The 20,766-nt window shown below is 36.6% G+C and overlaps 1 protein-coding gene across 1 annotated transcript; it reads right to left on the reverse strand.

Annotated features, from left to right (window-relative positions):
• Positions 1–6,912: 6,912 nt before the first annotated feature.
• Positions 6,913–10,086, reverse strand: LOC108450660 (nematode resistance protein-like HSPRO2). The gene has a single exon (XM_017748379.2). The coding sequence runs from the start codon at positions 8,547–8,549 to the stop codon at positions 7,116–7,118; it is 1,434 nt and encodes a 477-aa protein (XP_017603868.1). The 5' UTR covers positions 8,550–10,086; the 3' UTR covers positions 6,913–7,115.
• Positions 10,087–20,766: the final 10,680 nt, after the last annotated feature.

Raw genomic sequence — 20,766 nt, forward strand, 5'->3', positions numbered from 1 at the left:
TTTCATCTGCAAACAGATGGCCAATCTGAGCAGATTATTCAAATACTCGAGGATATGTTGAGATGTTGCATTCTCAAGTTTGAAGGTACGTGGGAATAGTATCTATCTTTGATTGAATTTGCCTATAATAATAGCTTTCAATCGAGTATCAAAATGGCACCGTACGAAGCTTTATACAGTAGAAAGTGTAGAACTCCATTATATTGGTCTGAGCTTAGTGAGAATAAGATTTATGGTATTGATCTGATAAAAGAAACAGATCAGAAAGTGAAAGTAATCCGAGATAGTCTGAAAGCTGCCTCTAATCGTCAGAAATCATATGCAGATTTAAAACGAAAGGATATCGAATATGAGATCGGTGATAAAGTGTTTCTGAAGGTATTTCCGTGGAAGAAACTGTTCCGATTTGGAAAAAGGGGCAAGTTGAGTCCGAGGTTTATCGGACCATATGAAATCATTGAGCGAGTTGGGCCGGTTGCTTATAGATTGAAGCTACCATCTGAGTTAGAAAAGATTCACAATGTATTTCATGTATCGATGCTTCGACGATACAGATCTGATCCTTCGCATCTAATTTCTCCGTCTGATATTGAAATCCATTCAGATATGACTTATGAAGAAAAGCCAATCTGTATTCTGTCTCGTGAGATTAAAGAATTGCGTAATAAGAGAATTCTGTTAGTCAAAGTACTGTGGCACAGACACGGAGTAGAAGAGGCTACATGAGAGCCTGAAAATGCAATGAAACAGCAATATCCGAATCTGTTTAACGGTAAGATTTTCGGGGACGAAAATCCCTAAGAGGGGAGAATTGTAATAGTCTAGTTTTGACCTTAGTCAGAATAATGGTTTCAGGACCACAAATCCGAGTTTAAAAAATATTTTAATATTATTTTTTGTGTCTATGATATGAGAATTTGCATCTGTGAAATTTCTGTGATTTAATTTGTCTGTTTCTGTGCTTAATTATGAAAAAGGATTAAATCGCGTAAAGTGTAAAAGTTGAGTGCTAGATGTTAAAGCACCTATTTGGCTTGGCTTTTAAAATATGGGTCCTTGCATGTCAAATTTACCATTTATGTTAATGGTGGACAATTATGGACATGTTAGGTAAGTTTTAATGATTTTTATTAATGAAGGGCAAAATGGTAAATGGTGTATTAAATGAATTAAAGTAAATTAAGTGCATGAAATAAGCCATTTCTTCATGTATTCTTATCGAAAATTAAAAGAAAATAGGAAGGAATAGAGCTTTAGGGTTTCGACACTTGCAAGCATCAATTAGGTATGTGTTTTTGCTCGGTTTTTTATAATTTCTACGTTTCTATAATCGTTGCTTTGTGTTCTTCAAAACCCATGTCTAAATTTCTGTTTTTGTTGAAGATTATAAAATGTGCCATTGATGATTATCTGAGCTTTGTGGTGCTCTTATATGAATTATGAAATATATATGTTAAATTATCATGTTTTGTTATTGAATTTTTGATGAAATGAGCTATTTGGGCTAATTTGTGAAAATGAGGTTTTGAAGGACTAATTTGTGAATTTAACATGTTGTATGAGCTTATATAGAAGCCATGAAAATTTGGCAAGCCCTTGTTGCAAAGAAATTTTACATATTGGTGATTTTGTGAAAAACGGACTAAATTGTCAAAGTGTGAAAATTTAAGGGCTAAAATGTAAAGTGCCCTGAATATGTGTATATGGATTAAATTGAATGAAATAAATGATTAAATGGTTGAATTTGTATTGTATTAGATCAAGAACAAAGAAAATCGGACTTAGATCGAGGGAAGTCCAAGGTAGTCGAATAGTCGACTCATTTTCGTCCAAAATTCATACGATGTAAGTCAAACTACACTTATGTGTTAAGTTGATTAAATTCTGTGTTTATAAACTGTTATCTGTATTGGACGGCCTTGAGAGCCTGATAAAAGAACATTGGTATTGATCTAGATTATCATATAAGACCGTGTCTGAGACATTGGCATCGATTTGAAATTTACGTGTAAGACCATGTCTGGGACATCGGCATCGTATCTGTTTTTGTATAAGACCCTGTCTGGGACAGAGGCATCGATACTGAATTACATGTAAGACCACGTCTGGGGCGTTGGCATTGTACTTGTCTGTGAATATTTATTCCATTTCTGGATTGTCCAATGATAAAGTATGAGATATGAAATGTATAATTCCTACAGGTACGTTCGTATCGTACTTAATTTCTAAATATGAAAGACTCTGTTTCTGCGAAGTAGGTTCAGAAATCATGGAAATGAATATGATATGCTTACAAGAAAATGAGCATGGTTAAGTTTATGAACAACTCTGAGAAATGGCTATGAATTTTTATTGTTGTTTTGAACTACATATATATGCTTTATGTAATTAAACCAATTGTGTTTGGCTTATTAAGCTCTTCGTAGCTTACTTTGTGTGCTTACTGTCTGTTTTACAGTTATTGTAGCTACTGAAGGCTCGGGAATAGTCGAGGATTGTCATCACACCATCAAACTCTTTTTGGTACTTTCAGAAATGTATATAATTATGTATGGCATGTATAAGCTAGAATGGATTAGTTGATATGTATGTACAAGTTATGCCATTTGAATTGGCTAGCAAATGATATATTTGTGTATTGTTTTGGTGTATGTCTTAATGTGTTATGTTCTAATGTGTTTTGGTTATATTTAAGCAATGAATTGGTTGGAAATGTTGGTATACTTGTTGCATATTAATGTTTGTAGGATTGGAACCATATGGGGTGACAAATTGGCTTAAACCAAGCCTGCATTATGCCACACGGCTAGGGAACACGGGCGTGCCTTATGGCCGTGTGAAAAAGTCAGTAGCTAACTAAATTTTACAAGGTCATGGCACACGGCCGTGTCTGTTGATCGTGTTAAAAAGTCAGTATAGGATCTCTTTTTGGCACGGTTGGACTACATGGGCGTGTCTTGTGCCTGTGTGAGTCACACGGCCTAGTCACACGGGCGTGTGACTTGGTCAGTTTTGAAAATATTGATTAAGTTCTGAAAGTTCTGAAAGTTCTGAAAGTTCTGAATGGGTTCGGTTTAGTTCTGACCTTCCTTAAATGTATGTTTTAGGTCTCGTAGACCATCTTAATGGATGAATTGTGGATGAATATTTATGTATTGATATTATATGATATCTGTGAATCTGTGTTACTCTAAAATACTCTGTCTATCCGGTGACTCCCCTTTCCTATTTCGGTGACGGTTACGGGATAAGGGTGTTACACCAGACATGTCTTACACTAGCACTCGTCTCAGTGCCGATGCCATGTCCTAGACATGGTCTTACACTAGCTTCCATAATGTTGCTGATGCATGTCCCAGACATGTCTTACACTAGCACACACAAGACACCCAATTATTACGGCATGAATGTTCAGTCTACTTCCTAAGGCTCCAATAGAAATTTTATTATCTCAATTATCATTATACATTATCAAATTTCATAATGAATCAATTCATGCTATATCGATTCAATGACAATTCAAACACATATATCAACAACATAGTTGTATTATTTATATACAACTTACCTCGGACTACAAAATGCACACGACTAGTCAGTTTGCTTGACTTTCCCCCGATCAAGGTTCGGATTTGAAAACTCTTGATCTATAATAGTAAAATGCACTAATTTAGTCACTAATCACAATTAGGCAATCAAGGATTTACATCCTTAGTAAAATGACCATTTTGGCCCTAGACCTTAGCAAAATGACCATTTTGCCCCTAGGCTCGAAAATCAATTTTTATCGAATTTATTCGTATCTTAAGCCTAGCCAAACCCTTTTTACTCTTATAGAAACTTCAAAATCTCACTATTTCACATATTTATCCCTTAGTTCACAACTTATGCAAAATAGTCTCTTTGGGTATTTTTATGCTAACACCTCTCACAAAAGTTGTTTAGGACTCTTCTAAGACTCATATTCTTCCATAAAATTTTAGAAAATAACATGAATATTCACATAGTGAAACCCTATACTTATTACCGTTTTGCAAAATAGTCATCTCATTTGAAAGTCCATGACACAAACATGCCAAAAATGTAAAAATCATCAAGAAAATCATCAAGATCACTTACATTATGAGAGAAATAAGTTGCTGCAAATTTTTAGTTTTAAAACCTCCATATTTTCTAATATTTTCGGTGGAGAGAAGAGATGGAGAAGAAGAAAAATGCTAGATAGGCCTTAGGCATTATTTCATTACCAAATCATGACATCACTTACCTAAACTTTGACTATTTGTTTAAAATTCATCTCATGGCCGGCCAAGCTACTCTATAAGGGTCTATTTTCCCTTTAAATACCCCCAATTTAATTCCTCTAGATAATTGACACATTTGGGCAATAGTTTGCAACTTTTTCTTTTTATGCGATTTAGTCCTTTTTCGCAATTGGGCAAGCCATCGCTAGAATTAATTCACCAAATTTTCCATACACTAATATTAACATGCTATGACCCAAAAATAATAATAAAATAATTTATTCAACTATGGATTTGTGGTCCCGAGACCACTATTCTAACTAGGCCCTAAGTCGGGCTGTTACAAAATAAGTTATTTTATTTTCTTTTAGCCAAAGAAATGAGAGAAGGTCTCAGTACCAAAGAGAAGGAACCCGTAGAGTAAATAAAGCTCTAAGTAAAGAAATCTGGTGAGTTCCTTCATACCTTGAGTCTAATATTTGTGTTATTTCGTTTAACCTTTATCATTGTACATCTAGATAAGTGGCTTTGTCCTTTGGCTCTGATGCTCTGTATAAGGAAATGCATTTAAAAAGTCAATGCATGCAAAGGTATAAACGATTAAATAGACTCAAAAACCTAGTATATACATGATGTGAATACTCTTTCCTTGGTTCACAAGCTCTGTATCCAGACTGGTGTAATGAGGCATCAGAGGGATGTTATCTATGATGAGTAAAAAAAAAGAACATAGGATAATATGTTTTGCCTCTATTATGACACTCTGGTGCGAACCATGACTGGTGAAAACCCGACCTTACGATGGAACACAAGTGTGTGTTTGAAAACAAGGAGGAATGTTAGGAGGTACAGAGGTGATGAATGGTAAATAACTCTGATGAGCGATATAAAGATATAGGAAAATGGTTCTTCAAAACTAGGATCAAAAGCTAGCACAAGGAAGGGAGTATGTGGGAAAATGGGTGTATGTGTGTAAAATAAGCAATGTACATTGCATGAAATGTAAACAGTAAGCCTGGCAATTAAAAAGGGGTAGTCCGCATAAGTGGCGAATACACGGAGCAATTGTGCCCATGTTTGTCACGCGTGAGATTCTAAAAACAGTTAGTGTCTGCCAGTAGGCTGAGTCTGATCGCGGTAGTATCCACCAGCAGATACATCAGATCAGAAAGAGTTCTGTATCCGCCAAAAATAGCATGTTAGTCCATTAGTTAGAGTCTAACCCCCTTGTTGTCTTATGGTGTTTTTAAAGGATCCATTTTTCGGGAACTCACTAAACTCTTTCAAACTTACCTAGTTTCTTCTTCTTACTTTCAGGTTTTTAATTGAATGTGGTGACAGCAAGGGAACAACCAGACTAGTGACCCATTTGTGAGCCTTCTTGATTTTCTTTTTGTGACATGTAATTGTTGGGGGTATCAGGATAATTGTTAGATGTTGCTATTTAAAAATCATTGAACTGCATTTTGAAAACGATATTTTGTACTTGTAAATGTTTATTGGTGGCCTTGTTGGCGTATTATTAATTATGGTTTATGGCATTATCAAATTAAATTGAGTTGAATTTTAAACTTTAGCTTAAGTGGTAACTCGAAAAGAAATTTCGTACAAACTTTTGGATATGTTTCTAAGTTGTCGTCAAGTGGCGTGGTACCATTTTAATTTCATTTTCAATTATATATATTCAAATTTACGGAACACTGCTCTAGTAAATGGGTACCCCACCAATTCCAAAAGTTGGTCTTAAAAAGAAAAGTTTAGTGATTTCAATGGTTTACTCATGGCGTTCCATACCTAGTTCCGATGATCGGATCAAGTGTAGGGTGTTATAAAAAAGTTCTACAAGTTTAAGCTGCTAGCATGAAATGAATAAGGGATTTAACAACCTTGAATTTACGAAGGAAAGTTAGTGAGCAAATAGTTGAGATAAGGCACCTCCCGAGCAATCTTCGATAGGGAACATGAGGCTTATAAATTCCTGTCACATGTCAGAAACAAAGGCACATATACCTTTTGACTCTAAAACTTTGTCTCACATTAATTTTTCTTATAATATTATTGACTTAAGTACTGAATGGTGTTCTAAAGGTCGAAGTCTAGCGCCTTCTAACTGATTTCTCCATTTATAAATCGCTTATAATTGACTAACAAAATTGAGATCAACATACCATTTCTTACATCACCTTGAAAATCAATCAAGTAATGATTTCTTTGCACTTTTGATGTGATCAAATTTCCTTAAATAAAGAGACCATGTTTCTAAAAGAAGTCTACTCCTAAAAAATGCATATTTATTACCTTATTGAAGACTTGCTCAAGTGCAATTCAAGGAAAAAAAGAAGTTCAAGATTAATTTTGTAAGCGTTAGAGAAACTTATTTTAAAATATTCTTTGTGTTCAATTGGTAACTAATCTTTAAAAAGAAAATTTAATAGAGAGGAAAGGGGGAGACGATTAAGTTAATATATAGAAATAGTATTGCAACTTGATTAATGAATTAAACGTGAATCGTTAAATCAAATATCGGAGTAACACCTTATAAACTTAAAAATATTTCGAATTATATAACCATAATTTTATATTATCTCTATTTTTAGTATGCTAGTTTTCGTTGCAATTAATTTTCATAAAATTTAAATGGATATTATTCTATAAGAAAGTTAACAAATTTATAGTAATTGGATACAGTTTTATAAATAATGAATTTCTATTTTACAAGAATATAAGTATACAAAAAAATTAAATATAAAAACAATAATCGACTCTCAAGCATCAAGACTAGAAAGAATAATTAATCTTCCGCTTCTTTTCGATTTTCCAATCTGTGCATTTTATCTTTAGTTTCTAATCAAAATGAGTGGCACCGAGTCATCAGTTCTTCCATCGAGTCAACCCAGATCCACCGAGTTCACGATTCCAAAACTCGCCCAAAAAAGTCTTAGCCGCATCCAAACTAGGAAAATAAGTAGGCTCTAAGAATACCTGGCTCAACCAATCGACCGAGCCGGAGCCGGCCACGACTCGGTTCCCTTTCGCTTCTAAACTCCCCATAACCACCACCAACACCTGCTTATATCCGTAAAAGAACCGTTTTAAAGCTCCTTCGATGGCTTGCAAAGCTTGTACGAGGAAGACCTTATTGCCCTCCTGCTTCTCTGAGTACAATCTCATCGCAGCTTCTTGGATCCTGGGTCCGCCCTTAGGATCCACCTCCACACCCAATATAAACGGAACCTTGTGTTTCAATTCCTTGGAGATTTTCGTAATTTCAGCCAAGCCTTTCGACCTGAAACAAAACGCTTCCGTTTCATTGACCGGTTTTATCAGTAGCTGACTTTTGAGGTGAAGGAAATCGTCGGGGTCCATTAAGAGGTGGAGATCTTCGATTTCCGCTAGAAGCTTCCAGATCCTTTCCATCAAATAACAATCGCTCGCGGCGGTTTCGAAGATTTCAGCGTCAATCCTCGAAGCGATGCGTTTCAGTACTTGTTTCGCCGTTTGGATCCATGATTCCAGGATCTGATGCGTCGTGAAAAGCGTTGCGTTCTCGTGGTTCTCGATGCAGTGGTCGTACGGGCTCCTTTTAAGCGCGTGGATGTCGTTTGGCTTGCAAACGGCGTCGTAATCGAGGCTCGGTTTGCCGGACAAGTTCGGCTCTCCTAAACCTAGAGTGTACGGACAACGCCTCATCTCGCACTCAATGGTGTAAAGGATTTTCTGAGCGGCGTCTTCAGATTTCTGCCACGTGGCAAGTCGAGGCAACAAGCTGTCTTTGCTGGTTCGGCTGACCACCGTTGTTTCTCCATGAAGCTTCCAGACCTCGGCAGAGCTGCTCTCACGAGCTAGTACTCCGTTCGAAGAAGTTAGATCGACGATTGGCGCCGTGCCAGCGGCCGTTTTGTCCTCGTTTTCCTCCTCGCAAAGCATGGCGATGAGTTCGATCTGACTCGTGGTGAGTGACTCGAGTCGACGCTTCCATTCGCGACGGTTCGAATACGATCTAGGATCAGACAAAACAATCGAAATAAACCTGAATGTGATCTCGAGAGCATGCAAAGCGGGCTTCAAAACGCGCTCGTTTTGCCAAGCTGGAAACTCCTTTGTCTCCCATAACTTCCTCAACTCCGGTAGCCGGAGATAATAATCGTAAGCGGAGGAAGCCGAAGCTGAAGTCGAAAGTGGAGATGAAATATTGGAGAAGCGAAACGGCGTAGGAATCGAAACCTGAAGCTTATTAGAAAGTTTTGGGGATTTGTTTGGGATATCGGAAGAGACCATCTTCGCTTTCCAATCTAAATCAACCATTTTCTGGAAACGAATGAGAAAAGAAAATGGATGGTAATTTTATTTTTCCTTCAGATTTGGGATTTTAGGTTCACTAGACTGATTTGAAAACGAAGGGAGATCGGGTGTGCGTGTGTATAAATAGGGTGGGGTGTTTGGGTAATAGGAAATGGCGTGTGGAAATGTCGAGGTTTTTGATTTTTTTTTTTTTTTTGCGGGAAAAATTAAAAAATAAAAATGAACCTTAACCAAAAATTCAGACCGAAGTTAGGTCGTGTTGGAATGGGTTGTGGTAAAAGTGGGAGAGAACTGTTTCAAGACTGACTTGGGTCGTTTCTAATGTCAAGCTTAGACCGTTGATCAACTATATTTGTCCTTAGCTGATCCACTCACCTCATAGCGCCACCAATTCACCAAATTCATTTTATAATCTTAAAATACGCATTTTGGACGTCAACTAACCAAATAGTCTGATTCATTTTACATAAAACCCTTAAATCATTACGATGTAAATTGTATTGGATAGGGCATTATTTGATCCTTTTTAAATATAAACATTGAAATATTCCTTCATACATATGTACATCTCATACATTAAATAGTCCAAAGGATGCCAGATTAACATTCAAACATCGAGAAGAGTCAAAGCAATCACAGCAAATTTGAATATATTTTAGACGATTTTGGTAAATGAAGATATGAATTGGCAGGATCGTTGCTGATGTTTGACTATAATTTCCTCTGCAAATACATGGGATGCTTCCTCACTCTTCTTGTCATAAACAAATTGTAGCAGCAATACTGGATTTAAATCCAGAAATGAAAGCCTATTAAAACGAAATTAAAAGACGAGCTCCAGTCCACACAGAATTGGCCCATAAACTTAAGCTGAAATAAAACAAATAAAAGGGAAATCTAATCTTATCTTATACCAGTCAAAATCAACAATTGGATACCATTAGTCAGTGTCTATTCACATCATCGCTCCAGCTTTTAATGATAGCAGTTTTCAAAAAATCTTTTAATCTTCTACTACCTATTTCCAAAAGAGGCCTTCTTTCCTTTTCTTTCAATCTGGTAGCCTTGGCCAGAATTTCTCTAGTGCACGGCGAACATACTGTGGAACTCCACCCAATAAGTAATGGCTTTTTCCCTTCTTTAGAGCCTTTTTCGCAAGAACATGGGCATATGTATTCTCTGTTTTAGGGATAAAATGAAACTCTATCTCTTGAAAATTAGCCTTTTTGCTATGGATATCTCTGATGAGTGCTCCAATGGTTGATCTGTCGAAATCTGTACTTTGGCATTTCTTTATTACAGTTTTTGAATCACCCACTATATCCAGAATATTAAAACCTAAAGAAATTCCTAATCTCATGGCTTGTAATCCTGCATGTGCCTCCGCCGCAAACAGAGATGATATATCGGAGTGGATGACCATCTTTGATGCCAAGATCCCGCCCCCCACATCTCGTACTATCGTACCTAAAACAGATTTGAAAGATTGTTGGTCAAAGGCTGCATCAAAATAGATTGTTACCCTTGTTCTCCGATTGACTATTTTATAGCCTCTGTCAACTTGCAAGGTGAGTTTCTACTCTTCTATACCATCTAACTCAAAGATATAACTGCAAATTTGTTTCGAGATGTCCCTTCCAGTCGTACTTTTTCTTTCATAAAGAAACTGATTTCTGTTTGTCCAGATTAACCAAAGCCCGCAACAGAAAAGTCGACACTGTTCACTAATCCCCCAACTAAAAACCCAGGTAAGCCATTCTCATATACTTTGAATGTCATTATTAAGTATCCAATGAAGATTTAAGTATATCCATACATCCACTGTTGTAGGACACTGTCGAAATATATGATTAGTATCTTCCTCATAGTGACGACACTGAGGGCAATGAGCGTCTACAGCCACTTTCTTATGCATGATTTAACAAGAGTAGGAATATAATTCCAGGAGATTCTCCATACTGTTATTGTAACTTTCGAAGGAATGTATAAATTCCATTGTTTCCTATGGAAATTTTTTGTTTCGGCCTGTATAATATTATTACTAGGATCCGAATTAGTCTCCTGTAATAGTTTCTAGGCACTTCTAACTAAGAAATCGTCGGACTATTCTCCTCTCCACACTTGAAAGTCATCATATGCTATCTCTGTCAGAGGGATCTACATGATTTTATTTGCAATATCCGTATTAAAGGTATTGATAATGACATTTGTTTTCCAAGTTCTATTAGTGACCTCAATCAAATCCAATACTAACTTGATGTTTTCATTGTTGTCTTGATTCTATAATCTGTCTGCTTCATCCCTCAAAATCCATAGATCATCCCAAATAGAAATTTGGTCCCCTATTCCAACCCTCCAACAAAGACCTTTCTCTAGAAGTCTTTTTGCTGCCCAGATAAGCAAAGGTAAATTTCCTAACCAAGCATTATAAAAATTTAAGTTCGGATAATATTTTTCTTTTAAGACACGGGCTAATAAAGAATTGAGGAGATTAATAAGATGTCAACCCTACTTTGCTAATAATACAATGTTAAATCTTTCAAGATTTCAAAAACCAAGACCACTATATTCTTTTAATGAGCATATATCCTTCCAAGCACATCAATGAATACTTTTTTTATCTCGACCTTTTTGTCACCAAAATTTAGCTATAATTGTAACACCTCTAACCCGTATCTGATGTAGAAATAAGGTTACGAGGCATTACCGAACAAATTACCTCATTCACATGTGGGTTTTTTACCTAATTGGGTTAAAAAAAATTTAAAATACCAAAATAGGGTGTCAGATACATTATTTACGGAAATGGGTTGTTTTTTTGGGTCGAGCCTATCTGACAGGCGTGACTTATTTTTTTAATAATATAATTTATTTATTTTTTTAAATATTATTATTTTATTATATTTTAATAATTTTTAAATTTTTAAAATTCAGTCGGGTCAAAACTGGGTCGAGCCAGACCCGGAGGCGCGACCAGTCACTCCTGCTGCAGAGGTGCGACTCCCCTGCACCCGCCACGTGTCCCCGCCCCACCCCCCTACCGCACCTCCCATGCCACCTAAGAGAAAGAGAAAAAAAAAAATTATTAAGTTTAATAATTATTTAGAGTTTTTACTAAAATAATTTTAAAAAATTATTTATCAAATAGGTTGTCAGCCCAATTATATACGAAAATTGAGTTTTTTTTCATTCGCGCCTATCTGACAGGTAAAATGATTATTTTATATTAATTTTTAAATAAAATATTATTTTTTTATTTTAGGGTTAGTATGACTTGCGTGATAAATACGAATCAGATTACGCCTACTTGAGAGGCGCGACTAATCGAGCCTTTCTCGAGACGCAAATGAATATGGTTGTGGTGGGGCCCACACGTGCTTAACTTTTCCCCTATATATACTCCCGAAAATCAAATGGTTTCATATACACAAAATTTAGCATACGAAAGTTGAACGGAAAGAAGAAGATAGTGAGAAGAAAAAAAAGATAGGAGAAGAAAACAAGGAAGAGGATAAGGTATTTTAGTATTTTTTTTTTGTAAATAGAATGTAAAGTTTTGTTAGTAATTTTATTATTTGAAAGTTATTTTGTTAGGTTATTAATTTTGTTAGCTTATGAATGAAAATTTTTGCATTAAAAATTTTATGTATTTTTTTTCTATTGAAACTGTTTTGAAAATTTTGAAAATTTTTAATGATCTAGTATTGAAGATGGAGAATCAATTTTTGTTTGTGTTTTTTCGATGGAGAAATTTTGACAACAACCGTGGGATGTATATTTGAATGTCGCAAACAAGTAGCAATGAGATTTAGTAAAAATATCTCGTTTGATGATATGAAGGAAAAATTAGTGAAAAAATTTATAAACGTTGTGGGAGAAGGATGTCGAAACTTTTCTACAAGTTTTCAGTTTCGACGGATCCCATAAAATTCACCGAAATGGAAGTCGTAGACGATGAAGACGTGGAGACAATGGTCGCTCTTTATTGTGGGACTCGAAGCAACCAAAATGCACCGATTCAGTTATTTGCTGAGTTAGCTGGTATAGAGGCAACTGAAGATCCCACTTCATTAGGTGAAGAAGATAGAGCTCAAGAGCCGTGTATGGTGGTTCCGATATCGTACGTTGATAGCCAATCAACTATACACGGGATCGACATTGATCTTAATGCTACACCCGAGACTGATGTGGTTGGTGATGATGTATACCATAGTAGTGATCCTTCTGATCACGAAGTCGATAGTGAGAGTGATCCCGACGTAGATGAGGTCCCGGATGATATTGACGACGAAGGCGTTAATGATGATAAAAACGTTAACGCGTCTTCATCGGGAACCGATTCGTCAGATTGCGATACACAATAATCTGGGTACACATGTCTCGGATAGACCTCGATGCAACAAGACGCAATTGAGTTTCAGAGTACCACGAAATACTACCGCTCACCGGATAGTCAGATATTACGATTACGAGGAGTTGTTCAGAGGCCAAAGATTCTAAAGTAAGGAAGAATGTGTTTTTGCCATTAAGCGGTATAGCATGAATATATCGAGAGACTATAAATTTGTAACGTCTAAACCGACATTATACATTGGAGAGTGTTGGAGGTCGGCGGAAGGTCGCAATTGGCGGATCTGAAATGCATTTATCCGTAAGTCGCAGATGTGGGAGATACGAAAATTTGTTGGGCCTCACATGCACTTCAACACGTATGACGAAGATCATCGAAAACTTGATTCCAAAACTATCATGACGTGCATCATGCCAATGGTGAAAGACATGCCTACCATTAAAGTTTCAAGATTGATTGCGAAATGCGTGCGATTCGATGATCGAGTATCATACCGAAAGGCATGGATAGCTAAACAAATGGCAATGGAACAATTGTATGGAGATTTCGATGCATCGTACAATGAGTTACAAGGATGGATAGCTGCTATGAGGGAGTACGTGCCAGGGACTGTCATTGAGTTGCAGACACGACCTTATTACGGGCGAGATGACCAACTACAATCCGGAAAAAAATTTCATCGAATGTTCGGACGTTTGATCCATGTGTGCGCGCATTTCCCCGCAAGCCGTTTGTGCAAGTAGATGGGACCCGCTATATGGAAAATATACACAGATCCTACTTATTGCGATTGCTCAAGACGGCAACAGGAACGTGCTTCCGATAGCATTTGCCATTGTCGATAAGGAGAACATGGAATCGTGGAAATTCTTCTTTACCAACCTACGGAGGTATGTTATTAGCAACGATAATATTTGCATCATCTCTGATAGAGGGAAAGGATTAATTGCTGCCATTAGGCGTTCCGGTATGCCATGGAGATCCGTTTACTGCATCCGACACATCGCGGCTAACTTCTAGCGAGATTATAAGAATGCAGACTGGAAGAGACAAGTTGTGAGAATGGGTAAAGGATTGCTTTATCTTTTCAATATAAGTTTTAATGTTTTAGGGCAGTGTTATAACTTATCTTTGCTTAATAAATATCGATTTCTGAGTTAGAGCCACACATTTTTCGCCAAAGAATGACTCGACTTGAGAGCGACATGGAGGTCAAACAAACACATCTTCCGAGCGGTGGTTGGGTACTATGGAGCCGTGGCAATGGACTCAAAGTTTTGACGAGGGCTTTCGTTATGGTCAAATGACCACAAACTTGGTGGAGGGGATCAACGCTGTGTTGTTAAAAACACGACATCTTCCAATTTCATCTGTCTTCTCAGCTACATTCTACAGGTTGGCTACCTTAATGCCAAGAATGGGTCAATAACAAGTTAACCAAATAGAGGCAGGACACGTATTTGTAGAAGATGTCAGGGATGCAATTGCTGCAAACCGTCGGATGGCGAGGTCAATGACTGTAGAAGTATATTCACGACGTAATGAAACGTTTCGAGTTACTGAGACTATCGGTCGTCGACCCGGTATATCACCTAGATCCTACGGAGTTGATCTTCGAAATAGACGATGCTATTGCAGGAGGTTTCAAACACTTCATTATCCATGTGCACATGTTGTAGCAGCTTGTGTTAAAGTCTCACTCAATGTAGAACATTTTATCGATGAAGTGTACACCCTTGCACGCACGTTACGTGTATGGGAGAACGAGTTCCCCGTGCTTCCTGACCTATCTACTTGGGAGGTACCTCCGACGACCTTCGAGCTTGTTCTAGATAAAGGGTTACGTAGGAACCCGAAAGGTCGTCCACAATCATCCAGAATTCGTAACGAAATGGACATTAGGGAGAAATCCGACGGAAAGCTGTGTGGCGTATGCAGATTAGCCGGTCATAATCGAAGTAAATGCCCGTTCCGAAACTACCATGTTGGACAATCGTCGCAATCGGGTAGAAATTGAGATGTAGTTTCATGACATGTTAAAAGGATTGAATCGTAAATTTGTCAACAATTTGTTGCAGTTAATCTAATTTGACTTACATAGTTAGTATAAAGTTTATTTATTTAAATAATAAATAAAAAACCATAAAATTGATAAATAAAATGGCAAAAAAGTCATTACATAAATACAAAGTTAACTATTTAAATTGCAAAAAAATTAAATTGTTAATTAAAATGCCAAAATATTCATTACATAAATAAATACGAGTTGCGCCATTAGGCGTTTTGGTGTGCCATGGTGATCCGCTTATCGTGAGACTGCAAATCGCGGCTAACTTCTATTGAGATTATAAGAACGCAGATCGGAAACGACAAGTTGTGAAAATGGGTAAAAATAACCTTATCCTTTCAATATATTACAAAACCCTTAAAATTGATGGTTTGATGGTGTGGTTCTGGGGTATATCTTTGTGGAGCTCGGCGTTCACGTTGTGGGCGACTCTGACGATCAACGTTCTCTTCGTCCATATGTAAGGGTGTAGAGAATGTCTCAAATGCCACCGATGAACTCGAGTGGGTGGAGTAGAGAACGGCGCCGGATATGGGCCGGGAGGAGTAGAGTATGATGGTGGATATGAGGGAGGAGTAGAGTGCGAGATGTGGCGATGGTGAATATATCAAAATCTGAATAATATCCACGGGTGAAGAGCCCGGAAATAGTCATCGCCCCCAAATCTGGATGATAAGAACTAGTCCTCGAGTGTAGCTCCGCTCTGCCGCCGCTGGGTCCAAGACGCCTCCGGCTCTGCTCGCTCGCTCGGAGCTAGTGCATGATGCGGATCTAGAAAATATTGCCCAATCCGTGTCGTATGAGGGGGAACTACCATCGACCGCCCACCAAATAAAAATGGTTTCCCCTTCTCATAGTACCACTGTAGGTACTGTGTCGAGGGCCGTAGATCCAAACAACGATCTATCGTAGGTATCCTACCAAACCGGTTGTTCCACATCGTAACATACTCTTCATGCACATCTCCCCAATCTGCCCAATGCATCCCCCTTCTAGTCATGCCATGAAGCTTTATAGGCAATCGTACTGGTTGTGTCGGGATATATTGTATACAACCGAACTGTCGGAGTACTCGATCGCCATGATACCACTCCACCGTCTGAAAATGGATAAGGGGTGCGCTAATGCACCATAAGTTTGAGTGGACGTATGCATGCGAGGGAATAACGGCCATAATCTTAGGAACAGAATACGGCATCCAAATGAACTGCACAGTTAATAACATTTTCATATTAACGTGAGTTGAGTGAGATAAAAATAATAAAATTAAATTGATATTAAAAAAACCTACCCCCTCCCCAGAATGATTCTCGATCATCAGACGATATATCGGAACCGTGTATGACCTCCCGATACTCGGATTCGTGCTCCATCTACGGAAACAAATTGTTAGAACAATATAACCTAAAAAATTCAATTAATTGCTATAACGTGTAAAGATTCATTACCTATTAACAAGTGGAAATATATATGGCTGGTGACTAATGGATGCCAAGAATGGCATCCGATAAAGTGCCCAAGACTGCAACAGTATAAGGCATCCACCTATGTCCATCGCAGAAGGATCTGTCGTCCGACAAAGTTCGCGGTACAGCGTGGCTAACACTGCAGACCCCCAACTGTATGAACGCGTGTTATGCAAATTAGACGATGAGCGGTAGATACATCAAATCGACCTCACCGCCGTGTGAATCCGCACGCAGTACACCTCCTATAAGGTGCATAATGTAACCTCGGCGGCCCGCATAACCTCCAATTCGATGGCGATTGGGTAAATGCTCAAAATTGGCCTTTAGCCATGAAAACCGCAATGTGGCAAATTTCCCCTCACTTGGGGAGTGTCCAAGTAACTCGTAGCAAAGGCGAGCTGGCCTCGAGATCGAACTTAAGCCCGTGACCACGTTCCCGTCTATGGGGAGCCCTAGCTGTACTGCAACGTCCTCTAAAGTTATGGTGCACTCCCCGCATGGCAAATGAAATGTGTGCGTCTCCGGACGCCATCGCTGACTAAAGCGTAAATTAAGTCATATCGCAGATCAAAAGTCCGGATCAATGCTTGCGATCCGAACCCGCTAACTCTAAGAACGGTATACGCGTTCATCCCATTGAAACCTTACATTATAAATACGACCCTCAATACGCGATTTTCGACACGAGATTATTATATTTACTGAAATGGTTAATACAATATAATTTCATTCAACAAATAATGTGACTATCAAATAAAATTTTCATTACCATCTCATTAATGTTACTCGATATGTGACCCTTATTTTCATTATCAATCAACGAACCCATTTGCTGCAAATCGCAATGAAAATTATCAAATAAATAAAATTATAAATTTACATTATATCAAAATTACATTAAAATTACATTAAAATTTCTTACTCTCTTGAAATTATTTAATTCTATTTCTTACTCTCTTTAGATCGTTTATTCAACATCTTTCCATATTCAAAGTAACTTATTTCTCATATACTCACTTTCAACTAGTCAATTATGCATCTATTCAACCGCAAAGTACTACATTACTTCCAATCATAAAGCCAAATGCATTTTAACATATCATTTATATTAATGTGTTTAATTCTTTAATATATATTAATTCTCTTGTTATGTGTTTTATACAAGTTAAAATATAAGCATAATTTATTAATAGTCTATTTTACTCTTAAAAATATTTTATTTTTTCCTTAAGTTTTGATTAAATTTTATAAAATTTAAAAGAATTATTTTTAACACTTTACATAGGTAAATTTAATTAATTTTAAAAGTTTGAAATTAAATTAAATTATAATTTAAAAATATTTGAAAAGATTAACTCTCAAGTTTATACATTTTACATAGGTATAAATTTTTATTTTATTTTTAGAATGTATTAGCCACTATATTTCTCACTTTTTGTTAACAATGAAATGAATGCTAGTAAAGTTTTTTAAAATAAAATACAAAAATATTGATTCCAAGTAAATCCGAAAATGGACAATAACGGCAAAATATTTATTTTTATATATTTATTTAAAGGGAGGTTGCCATCAAGCTATCAAAATCGAGCATCAATGGCAAAATAATAGGGTTTTTACCCAACTAGATTAAAAAAATTAAAACACCAAAATAGGATGTTAGATAAAAGTAAAACAAAAATCATGGACTTGAAAATTCAACAAAAAAGTTTAAATTAAAAACAAATAAAGCAAGACTTGACAAGTAGTATTAAAAACAAAAACAAAAACAAAAATTAGCAATTAATAAACTATATTCAAGCACAATAATTACATAATACTCTTAAATTACTAATATTTTACTTTTTTTTGAAATGTAATTTTTTTTAATTTTAAAATAATTACAAACACTAAAAATTATCACATAACACTAAACTACTAACATTTTAATCTTAAAATAATTATAAAAAAATTACTAACATTTTTCTTCTTTCTCCTCCTTCTCCTTCTTCTTCTTCTTCTTTTTCTTCTTCTTCTTCTTCTTTTCTCTCTTTGCTGCTGCATCAAAAAAATTGGGGGACCGGTGCTTATATGGTCCCCCATTATAACATTTTATTTTTTTCTCTCTGTTTCTACAGGTGGCATGGGGGTGGGGGCAGGGACACGTGGCGGGCTGCAGGAGTCGCGCCTCTGCAGGAGAGCGATCGGTCGCGCCTCAGCAGGAGCGATCGATCGCGCCCCGGGTCTGCTCGACCAGTTTTGACCCGACTGAATTTTAAAAATTTAAAAATTATTAAAATATAATAAAATAATAATATTTAAAAAAATAAATAAATTATATTATTAAAAAAATGGGTCGCGCCTGTCAGGTAGGCTCGACCCAAAAAAACAACCCATTTCCGTAAATAATGTATCTGACACCCTATTTTGGTATTTTAAATTTTTTTTAACCCAATTGGGTAAAAAACCCTTCACATGCATATATGCATTCATAATTAAAAATCCATTCAATCATTCACATTGTCCCTTATAAGGTCCTACGAGACCTTAAAACACGCTTAAAAGAGGTTCAGGACTAAACCGATAACATTTAAAAAATTTGGAAAACATAGAAAATTTTCATGCATTTAAGGGCTACACGCTCGTGTGAACAGGCCGTGTGTCTCACACGGCCACCAGACATGCCCGTGTAACAAGTCGTGCGAAAATAGGGCATACATTCTGACTTGCACCACACGGCCGAGGACACGCACGTGTGCCATAGCCGTGGGAAAACTGGAGGGGTTATTGACTTGGGTCACACAGCCAGCCACACGCCTATGTGCCAACCCGTGTGCCACACACGGCCAGTAGACATGCTTGTGTGTCTAGGCTGTGTCAAACCTGTAGGGTACCCTAGAGGACACACGGTCGTGTACCAAGGTCATATGTCACACACGGTCGAGTCATACGCCTGTGTGCTCAGCCATGTGAAGTGAAAATAGGCTTGGTTGAAGCCACATTTCTCACCCTCCTTGAGCATACCTAAAGCATCACTTTTCATGCCATTTCAATACATTAATAAGCAGCCAAACAATGCTATTTCATAATCAAGCATTCATATACTCAATTCGATACCATTTTTACATTCAAACACATACTAAACTAGCATGATTCATTCCTCATTACTCACCTATTCAAACATATACCAAAATACATATCATACTCATCAATACAATCTATTTCAATATGTATTTTTACTACCATCAATCACACACAAAGCTTAACTCATAAATCATCTATTAGCCATTCCTTTATCATGTCCAAAATCATGTTTTTCATAAATAAATACTCATCATATACCAAATGACCAATTGATCATCTTAAACCATCACCAACCATACCAAATTATGCCATTACACATTGCAAATTACACATCAAACATAAGTCATTAATAATCCATATAAAATGACCAAATACATCACCAAAACCTTTATTAAAAAGACTCCAGCCTATACATGCCATATAACCAATATCACAAAGCTCATAAGTACCAAACCATAGCTAGATAGTGTGATGAGATCTTCGACGACTTTCAACCCGAGCAAGCCTCTGAATCACTATAAACATAGGAAGAAAAACACAAAGTAAGCTATAAAGCTTAGTAAGCTCGTATGATAATAAACTCATATTATTAAATAACCATATTTTAAACAATTACTCAAAACATGATAAAAATTCATATGATTCCACCATTCTATCTCGAATTCATACATGTAGTTAATCAATATTTTCATGAGTTTATTCATTCAAAACACTTATGATTTGAATATTTCTTATCAATTCATTCACATTTTCATATGCATAAGCAATTATATATATAAACTTTATTCAATTCAATATTTATCACCTTTTCTTTAGCCAAGTGAATTATGTGAAATAACATCAAATAACGATGTTCCGCACACTATGTGCCATTTGTATATTTAGTTAAAACAACTATAACTCATATTTCGCATATCATTCAATTCATACCTCATTATAGCCAAATAAACACATTTTGGCATGAAACATACTTATACATAATCTTTCTCATTTTATATACATGATACACTAAGAGCTTACCAAATTACCTTCATTTGATTCTCATATAGGTTCTGTATGTACTTGTATCACTTAATTCGATTGTACTTTCATTCTCGCCTTGACTATGCCCATTTAACCCTTCAGAATTTCTAAGGATTCTCGGATATCACATAAGCTCATACAATGCCATATCCCGGATATGGTCTTACATGTTATCACATATCGATGCCACTGTCCTAAACAGGGTCTTACACGAAATCATATAACGATGCCAATGTCCCAAATATGGTC

Source organism: Gossypium arboreum, chromosome 5, assembly GCF_025698485.1.
Source record: "Gossypium arboreum isolate Shixiya-1 chromosome 5, ASM2569848v2, whole genome shotgun sequence".
Taxonomy (NCBI): Eukaryota; Viridiplantae; Streptophyta; class Magnoliopsida; order Malvales; family Malvaceae; genus Gossypium; species Gossypium arboreum.